This window comes from Montipora capricornis, chromosome 1 (genome assembly GCF_036669925.1).
Source record: "Montipora capricornis isolate CH-2021 chromosome 1, ASM3666992v2, whole genome shotgun sequence".
In the NCBI taxonomy this organism is placed as follows: Eukaryota; Metazoa; Cnidaria; class Anthozoa; order Scleractinia; family Acroporidae; genus Montipora; species Montipora capricornis.
The window spans coordinates 11,869,968-11,879,967 of record NC_090883.1 but is presented as its reverse complement, the minus strand read 5'-3'; the positions used below and the strand labels follow the sequence as shown (position 1 = coordinate 11,879,967).

The following is a 10,000-nucleotide window of genomic DNA, read 5'->3' as shown; positions in this document are numbered from 1 at the left end:
TTGGTCTAGAGTCGATTTTGATGAGGGAGGAAAACCAGAGTACCTGGAGAAAAACCCTCAGAGTTAGATTGAGATCAACTGAAACTCTGCCCACATCGAGGCCAGACTTGAAACTGGGTCACAGAGGTGTAAGGCACCGCTCATAACCACTAAGCCATCCTGACTCCCCCTTGATTGCTTTTCTCAGATCCAGCCTTTCATGACACAAGTGGCAGTGCACCACATTTCTTACTTGCTTCAGGAGGAAATGACAACCTTGTTACACTTTGGGACATCTTCACGGCTTCAGGTATATGTACTGTGAATGCACAATATTATTTTTTAATGTGATTTTTCAGAGGGAAGTTACTGTAACATAAACCAAATGTTAACTGAATGAATCCTACACCATGCTTGATGTCTTGAAATACAGACATGTCTTACTAGTGTTGTAGTATGGAATATTATGGTTCTTTTTATCCTGTAATAGTTATTACTACGTGTACATGCTGGGGTAGGTGGTCCTTTGCTAGGGGGGGGGGGGGGGGGGGGCCAAGACATTTAACCCAGCTTAAGACAAAAATTGATAAATTGATACCCTGATTAAGACAAAGAATGATTAATTCGATACCCTGTTCAAGACATTAATCCTGAAAAACATACCCCCCCCCCCCCCGGGGGTCCTTTGGGCTTAAATTATTCTTTGGAAGATTTACAACTGGTGGCAAAGTTTCTATAACACAATACAGTACTGTGCAAAAGTATCGAGAGTGAAAGAAATTGTGTGATATTTCAAAGGAGGCGAACTTTAGGTGATATTTCGATGAAACGTCAATGCAACTATTGTTCTGACATTATCGCAATTTCGTGCAGACACGCAAATTTCGCATGGCATTGCGTTCGAAATTTCATCCAGGGAAGTGAAATTTTGGCAACATTTCGTGTGGGGGAGTGAAATTTCGTGCGATATTTCATTTGGCAGAGCAAAATTTCGTACGACATTTCGTATGGCGGGGCAAAATTCCATATGAGATGTCGTTAAGTATACTCATACATGTAGCTAAGGGTTTTGGACTTTACAGTTTCATGGCGCGATATTTCTATTAGCATTTGACAAACTGTGTGCACTTAGGCTAGTTTCGGTACGGGTTACTTTTGTTTTGAAATGTCCTGCTGTTACCGATACGTCTATATATAGGTCCTGACGAGTGGGATACACTCCCACGAAACAGATCTGTAGATCGCATATATGAACGAAAACTAGTTCACTTTCTCTTACTATATATATATATATATATATATGATGAGAAGAAGCCATGCCTCGATAGATAATGTAATAAGGAAATAACTTCTTGAGGCATATGTGTTTCTAATCGGTTTTATACTTCAAACGTTTCGCCATTTAGAGCTTCATCAGTGAATGAAGATTATGAGTACAAGATTGCTTTATGTAAAAAAACTTAGTACAATGGTGGAAAGTCAAGGCTCATTAATTTGATGGTGTTAATCTAGATTTAGAGCCCTTCCATTGCAACCATTCATGAGGTTCTCATGCTTGCGGATTTCTAGCGCTTCAATGATTTTACGCGTGCGCGTCTCTTGTAAACAACCTTGATCCCAGGCTCTCTCTCTTTTCATCTGAGAACAGAGAAAGCCTGGGTTTGATGCATGGTTGTTTACAGATGGACGAAGGTTTTTATTAATCTTTTACAGTGTATTTGGATTGTTTAGAGAAAGAAGAGCATTACAACAAGTTTTGAACGTGCCAAGAAATTATGCAAAACTACTCTTGGTTCCTTTGCTCAGGCCAGGGCATTAATTAAGCTTGTCACAAACATACACGAGGGAATTTGGGTTACCAGGATCAATGACTGATTTTTAAGGATCAGTGGCTGATTGGATACAATACATGTGTATTCACCGGCTGGGAGGTCCATAATAGGGAAAAACTGTGCCCGAGGCAGCAGGCCGAGGGACATACTCAAGGTCGAGGGCATAGTTTTTTCCTATACGGACCGACCTACATGTAAGCTGGTCAATAACATATTTATTTTTTCTGCTATTTTTTTCTGAAAATGAACCCAGGCAAACTGGTGTGCAAAATTCTTTCTACGCGCTCTACGTTGCACTATCACAGTTGAAATTAACTTATAACTGAAAAAAGCGATCCGTTCACAAAGCTCAGAGAAAAATGATAGATTAACAATAAAACAGAACTTCAAATATCTCTTGGTGCAATAAATATAAAAAGTAAGCAATGATGTTTAAAAAATTCTTACAAACAGGAGAAAAACGTTCTACGTATTAATTAATTCTTTGTTTTGTTGAAAATGAAACGAAAGTTCTTAGAAGGGAGGAAATATTTTAGTGAAAAATACTCAAACATCTGTCTCTGCCCTTATATCTTATTATTTGAGCTCTCTGCAGTTAGTCGTTTTAGTTAAACAGCAAGTCAACAGTTCACAAAAAACAACAATGCGAAAAACCACAGCGTCGCGACGTGTTTGTTTGCCTATTTTAGCTAGGAATCCATAATTCTTAAAGGAAGCAATTTTATACAGGGCTTGAAATTAACTTTTTTGCTCAGGTGCCAGCTGGCGACTAATGGGGAAAGTTTGGTCACAAGATCATAAATTTTGGTCGCCAACTTTGCATGCAAGGAAAGTCATAATTATTAAATAGCACAAAAAAAGACGCATAAGGAGGCATACTGCAAAAAGCGAAAGGATGGAAATCACACCTTTTCATCTACCAAATTATGTGTATTTTAGACTTGACTCACAGAAAGCACTGAAATGGCTTCAAATTGCGTCATACCAAAACCCCGCCAAAATCCAGTTTATCGCTGGCCATTTTCCATTCACAGCAGATCAGAGATTTAAACCTTTTTTTTTCGCAACACCATATTAAAACGCCTTCCTGTACCAATAACCAGAGTGACAGTATGGCAATACAGTGACAACCAACTCAGACAACAAGTTGCAAAATTGTTGAGACACTTTCATTAAAAAAAACACCTTTTCTAGCTTCCCATTCCCGCCATATCTAGAATTTAAACCTTTCCCACTTCTCATATCAGTGCACTGGAACTTTTTTCGATTATCGTTGCTCTCAAGCATTGGGCTTCTCAGTTACAGGGTCACAAATTTATTGTCGCTTGCGATAACTCCACCACAGTTGCGGTCATCAATTCTACAACTTCCAAGGATCCTTTCATGCAGGGCTATCTTTGGCAACTTTGGTTCACCGCTGCTCTTTTCGATTTCGAGGTGTGTGTACTACATGTTCCTGCCAAACACAATCAGTTTGTGGACTTCCTCAGTCGCTGGCAATCAGATCCTTCGGCGTGTGATAGTTTTTATCACTTTTGCAGGGACTCTGATTAGACAACTCGTTCCCAAGATGTTGACACTGCATGTTTTTCCTTTGATGTTGCATGACACTATCATCATATGCATATTTTTTGTTTTGTTTTGCCTTCTTTGTAGACCTTCTTCGGAAATCCGGCCAACATCTCCAGCCAGATGTTTGTCTAGTGGGTGGTGAATGGTAAAATCCGAGACTCACCGAGACACCGAGGTCCTAGTTAAAAATCCGCGCCCGAGACTCCTTCAGTTGGTAAAAAGTTTGGAGATTCAAAAAGGGTAAAAACAAACCATGCAAAAACGAAACTTCGAGACTTATCAAAAACCCTTTCGAGATTTTAGAGATGCGGCTAAAATTTTCCGAGACCCACGTTTTTCGAGGTACCATTCGCCACCCCCGCTCATGCCCTGTCCACACAGAAGAACATACATCTGCAACATTCAGTGAACTGAGGGCTCTCCAGCCCTTTCCCATTAGTGTACAGTCTAATTAATATAAATTATAGATTAAGCCAAGCCTAAAAGCGGAGCTCCCTGGTCATTTATTCTTTCTGCCTGTACGGTTTGTGAAAATGTTTCCGGTTGCTGCTTTAATAATTAAATAATTTTCTTTGCTTTCTTCTGTAGAAAAATTCATTGCCTAACTAATGACTTCCACGGTAAATTTTGCGCTAAAAACCAATATTGCATGAATCACGAAGCGATGAGTGCAACATCTGTTTTTCCAGTGAAATTTACTTTGCAATTCACCAGTTTGGCAATAATTTTTTCTTGAACCGAATGAGTTTTAAAAGAAAACAAGCATTTGAAGCACAACCTCAGTGAGCAAATTGAAAAGGTAAAAAAGCCATTTCAGAGTAAACTGTCAATAGCCAGTGAACATACGTGCCAACTCTCCCGGATTATCCGGGAGTCTCCCGGATACGGAACGAATCTCCCGGTCTCCCGTACGGGTCATTAAATCTCCCGGATAAAAACGACTCTGAACCTTTCACAGACGTTTCTCCATTCTATACTCAAATTGCATCCCCAAGTTTAAAAAAAATCGATTTTTTCGAACTCGTTTCATTGTTTCAGTAATGCACTTCTTCGTCTCTGAGTTTCAAACACAAGTTAATAGAACTAAACAAAATGACTTCCTTTAGCTATCATAGCCATATAACCGATTGTTTGATTGGATCTCCGATTAACCAATAAAAATTCTTGACATAAGTACTCTGTTTTCCCGCAAATTCACAATGGCGGCAGAATATTCTTGTATTCTGAAGGAGCTGCTGGGGGATGGGTTGGTGCGTTTTGTCAATTATGTCAAACTGGATTGAAACCAGCGAAAAATGCAAATAGAAAACATCTTCCAAAACGTTTTCCAGCTGAACACAAAACACGTTTGACTTTTGAAGAATTTTCGTTAATATATAGTATGGCCGTGTAGCCGCGTCGAGCCACAGAAAGCGCGGGAAAAATGAAGCCTTGCTTATGTTCAGGTGAGTTTACCTAGGTTGAGCCTGCAATCCCATCAAAAACCAGTACCTGGTCAGCAGTCAACTTCAAAAAAAAAAAAACAGCTGACCTCGATGAGCTTAAGCTTGAGCCCGCGATATGGTCATGTGATACTGGTCAGCGGATACCTTGTTCTGACAGGTGTCAATTAATCAAAAGATGGATGTCCAATATCAAAGATGTATGCTGTAAACTAGCATGATACTGGTCACATTGGCATACATGGAAGGGTGGACGGACGGACGGACAATGACGTCATGGTTATAAAACCAAGATTTCTCGCATCGATGGGATACCTTTTTTTCTTAACAATGGTGCTCCGCGTGCACGCACTCCACTATTAGTGTTCTATTCTGTATAGGGCATGTTTAGTTCTCAGAAACGTGCCTACAGCACTATTTTAAATCATATTTATTTAGCAGCTCATCGCTCGCTGGCTATGAACTCACTTGGAGTTCTGATTATTGTTTCCAGATTTCGTTACGAGGTGCCAAATGTTTTTTAGGCCAAGCTGTTTCTCGTAAATCCGCTATTACACCTTCAATTTTGCATGGCGCTTCTGACCTTTTTAATTTTTCAATTCCTTTGCATGGGACCAAGAGAGCTCTTTTTCTCATTGTATTCACTCCCTCAGGCACTAACATTCATGTTTTAGCTTCTAAGACTATTCAGTGTCACCAACGCGCCCTTGTTTTGCCCATTCCCTCGATTCCTGGTCCTTGTCATTGGCCGATCTTGGTGCTCCGTTGCCATTTATCTCTCAATCCCAGTCCAAGGTCAGCTTCTCTTTTTACTTTTTTATCGGGGTTGGGTTTGGAGCCCATTACTTACAAGCAATTTTGTGGGTAATTCATTCGCGGGTCGTGTCTCGACTTCACTTAGATCCTTCTCGTTTTTCCTCGCACAGTTTTCGAAGAGGTGGGCTACTTGTGCCTTTGATTGTCATACCTATTCCCTCTGAAATTATCAAACTGCAGGGAGATTAGCAAAGCGACGCTTATCTTGTTTGTTAAGGATTATCTCAGCAGCAGAAACTGTGTGCTTGTCACACTATATTGACAGCCAAGTTACAGTCTATGTTTCTGCGGTAATTCTTATCAACTGGTCAAATCTTTTGGCTTAGAATTTTAGCTTATTTTATTATCCTTCTCACTCAACCCACTCATCTTTTTTTTCTCCAGTTTGGGCATTTTGGCATTCTTGGTTTATTGTCCAGTAATCAGTTTACTATTGTAGCACTTTTCAATAAATTCATTTTGCCCAAACTGTCGTGTTGGCTCAGTAATGTGTTTTGATTGAGAAATGAATGATGGTTAATTAACTAGGGAAAGAGATATCAGATGTCTCTTATAGTCAGGCGTGCGGATGTTGTGTCTCATCTTTCCTAAGATCCGGAGAGGAGACTTAATTAAGCTTTTCCCCACCTTTCCCACCCTAATACATTTTAAGCTTGTCTTATATAGTTGCATTCTTGGTTTATTGTCCAGTGATGGGTTCAGTATTGTAGCCCTGTTCAAGAAACTCATTTTGCCCAAACTGTCTTGTCGTCTCAGTAAAATGGGTTGACAAATTCGTTTTGCTAGGCGACCAGCTCTACAAAATAAAATTACTCTGAGTGAAACAAATTTTTGGCGTGAAGATTGTTTAACACTGGTTGGCAAAAGTATGAACTCTTCTCTTACCTTGAAAACTTTCAGGCCAAATATGTTGTGGCCCTTTTTGTATTCTGTAGCACGGCATCATCTTGTATTCTCAATATTTCCAATTCAGAAATGCTGACAAGTTTATGCTGGCCACTTTGTTTTGTTTGGATCATTCATTATTTTACCCCCTACAAATTGAATAATGCTCAATTACTCCGAGATAGCAAACCAGTCAGATTGCTTGAAACACCAAGATCACTGAGTGAGTACGTACTAACAATGGATTTAGCACAGAAAACCATAGCCAATAGCCAATCAAATGTACGACCCTACCCATCACATTGGCATACATGGAAGGGTGGATATATGGCCATATGGTGACAAAAACCAAATTTTCTCGCACAGATGGGTTACCATATTTTCTTACCCATGGGCCTCTGCACAAACCTCGTTCCCAGGGTGACCTTGGGAACGAGGTTTCTCCGCTACATGTATAAACAATTTTATCATCATTGGAGACATCTTCATTAAATTTTTTTTTTTGTTTCCTAAAAAGCATTTTCAGAAGATTGTCACATCCGTAAGCGATGTTCATTAAGTGGTCACCAAGGGCCTGTCTATGGTGTTGCTATGTCACCAAATGGCAAGATACTGGCTTCTGGGTAGGTACTGTAATAATTTCACCTGTCATGGTTACCTGATGCTGTTTTCTGTTTTAGTTTCCACTGTCATTGTATGTACAGTGCACAGTAATTAATTTTTTTAGAAAACTTTTGTATTATTAAATTCTTATTTATTTATTACACAAAGTAAGCAAGGAAATTAAAAATCTGCATGAAAAATAATATATAGATTTTTCACACAGAAAATTCAAACAGCAGTAGGAATGATAACAGCTAGAGCCACAACTCTTTTTGTATGACTTACAGTTTGTCATAAGCAACTAATTAAACACACTTCAGAAGAAATTTCATCATGTTGAAAAGTTGTTATATGCATGATTCTGCATGCTATGAATGATTTGAAACTTACATGAAAACTGCTAGTATATACATGTAGATTTAGCCAAGCCTAAAAGTGGACCTCCTGTTTCTAACCGCAGGAAGAAATATAGTTTATATGGAAATCATTATGCTTCTGCATAAAGTGCAAAATTAATAGTCATCAGTGTACAGGTGCAGTTTGCAGTAATCAAACACCTCTGAGCTGACAGCAGTAAACAAACAAGCCTTTCAAACAATAACCAACAATTTTAAACCACAACTACATGCACAGTAATCTCTCACAACATTTCCTGTATGACTGATAATCTTTACACCCTCTCTGTCCAGTTTAGAACAAGAGCAAAAGCCTTACTAATTAAAAATGAAGGAGGTAGTTTCTAAAGAAACTGTGGTGTTGCGTCGGTGGGGAAGTAGTATACAAAAATTTGGTTTTATCAACAGAGTTGATAATGTAACTCCATTCCTTATTCTCAGTTTCTTAGACTTTGACGTCTATGTAGTGATGACTCTGATTTTTCCAGCAAATCAGAAGAGATGTGCCAGTTCTTCAAAAAACGTGACTATCCTGTCTCTGTGGTCAAAGCGGGCCATCATCACGCCCAACAATTTGATCGACAGTCAGCACTACAAACGTCACAAAAAGATAAGAATGACAGAACTCCATTCACCCTCTCTTTCCATCCTCATAATCACGCAGTCACAAGTATCATTCTTAACAATTTTAAACTACTCCGAAATGATCCTGAGACTGGTAGAATCTTTTCGCAACCTCCACTTATTTCATTCAAATGCGACAAAAACGTAGGCAACCTTTTAGTTACATGTAGAAGTGTGCTCAAAACTAACGAGCAACCTGGCACTTTCAAATGTGCGCACTCACGATGCAAACCTTGTCTTTTCATTGTTAACACTAGTAAGATATCGGGACCTGAGCGATCTGTTAAGATCACCGATCGTTTCACATGTACCTCCGCAAATGTCATTTATTGCATAACCTGTATATACATTGGCAAGATAGGTAGACGACTAGGCGACTGATTCCGCGAACACCTTTGCGATGTTGAGAAGAACGACAAGGATGCATCTAAGTCAGTCGCTCGTCATTTTAATCTCCGTAACCACTCCAAAAAACACATGGCTGTCTGCGGCCTTTCCCTACATCTAGGTATGACCGAAAGCCCCAAGAATCTGGAACAAAAATTCATCTTCCAAATCGGCACCCTTAATCCTCACGGTATTGACAAACGCTTTTCGTTTAACTAAATATATTCCTATTTTTCACATTGCCATGCTACCACCAATAGCGTAGCTCCTACACTGTACTCTACTATTAAACTACATGTACACGTAACCCACAATTCCTTGATTCGATCTGACGAAGGGCTAACGCTCAAAACGTCAGCTTTTAGAATCTCTGTACGGTGGCCAATTTACATTATCAACTCCGTTACTAGTTAAAAGTCAAGCTAAAGAGTAGTAAATTCACTTAAAACTTGACTGCAGTTTCACAGTCAAACAAAGCAGCTTACGAGTGGACATCCATTTCAAACAAAAAGCCTAGTATAAATGTGATTATTGAAATATATACATGTATTGCCAGAATCTCTGTCAACATGGAATTTTAGCAAGTTTTACCAAATATGTGAGGCAGCAATGCATGCGATAAGAAGGAGAACATTACATGTACCAGAAAGCTAACTGTTGTAAATACATGTAAGTATTTTTGTGTCGCGCTATTTCTTCATTGAAAATTTCTTTTCTTCACCTTCCTCTGCTTCTCTTCAGGCTTTTTTCACTTAAATTTCTAAAATTTTGTCGCCTCTTCTCTCATGCTCTTTTCTGATTTTTATCCTGTTGCTCGTCACTAATATGATTTCCCACCAGAAAAGCATGGGTTACCAGATGCAACACTGCCACGCAGCTTCCCGCCAAGTAAAAGTGCCCAAACACTCCTGTCCCCAGATGCTGTCCTGCCTCCCCACCTCCACCCGACAGTCTGTATGGGCGTACTTACACTGACGTCATAACCAAAATTTCTCGCATCCATAGATTTTCCAAAACTGAATGGACATACAGTTTCCCCAGCTCTTCCCATGAATGAGCCCCATCCTTGGGGTTTTCCTTTTTTTTCCTGTGTGATACAGCATTGTTAAATGTAAATACACACCATGCGTTGGCTGCTTTTAAAAGTGATGGAAACATTGTGCTTTTTGTGATAGTATGCAAGCTAAACAGGGGTATAGCAACCATATAGGCAACTGCGTACATGCACACCTCCAAAATCCAGAAAAATGAAATATTTTTATTGAAATTCTTATTTATTTATTTAATATTCCCTGTGGTGAAGTCTAAACATGATCCCAATGTGAGATAATACAGCGCAAAAATATGATTTAACTCATTTATTCTTGCAAAGAGTACAACCTTTGCGGGCACAAAATCTGTGCAAATTGCTGGGAGGTGAATGCCAAAGGATGCCCTGGAGTTTGAGTAAATAATCAGCGCGTGC

The 10,000-nt window shown here is 39.4% G+C and overlaps 1 protein-coding gene and 1 pseudogene across 4 annotated transcripts in view; both read left to right on the top strand.

Moving 5' to 3' along the window:
• Positions 1–10,000, top strand: part of LOC138053445 (WD repeat, SAM and U-box domain-containing protein 1-like) — a 73,862-nt gene that overhangs the window by 10,379 nt on the left and 53,483 nt on the right. For all 4 annotated transcript variants that reach the window (XM_068900151.1, XM_068900100.1, XM_068900234.1 and 1 more), the window contains exons 2-3: positions 188–289; positions 7,044–7,149. In XM_068900151.1, coding sequence (XP_068756252.1) covers positions 188–289; positions 7,044–7,149 — 208 coding nt within the window. The remainder of the gene's footprint in view (positions 1–187; positions 290–7,043; positions 7,150–10,000) is intronic.
• On the top strand, positions 4,920–5,935 carry LOC138048869 (uncharacterized; annotated as a pseudogene).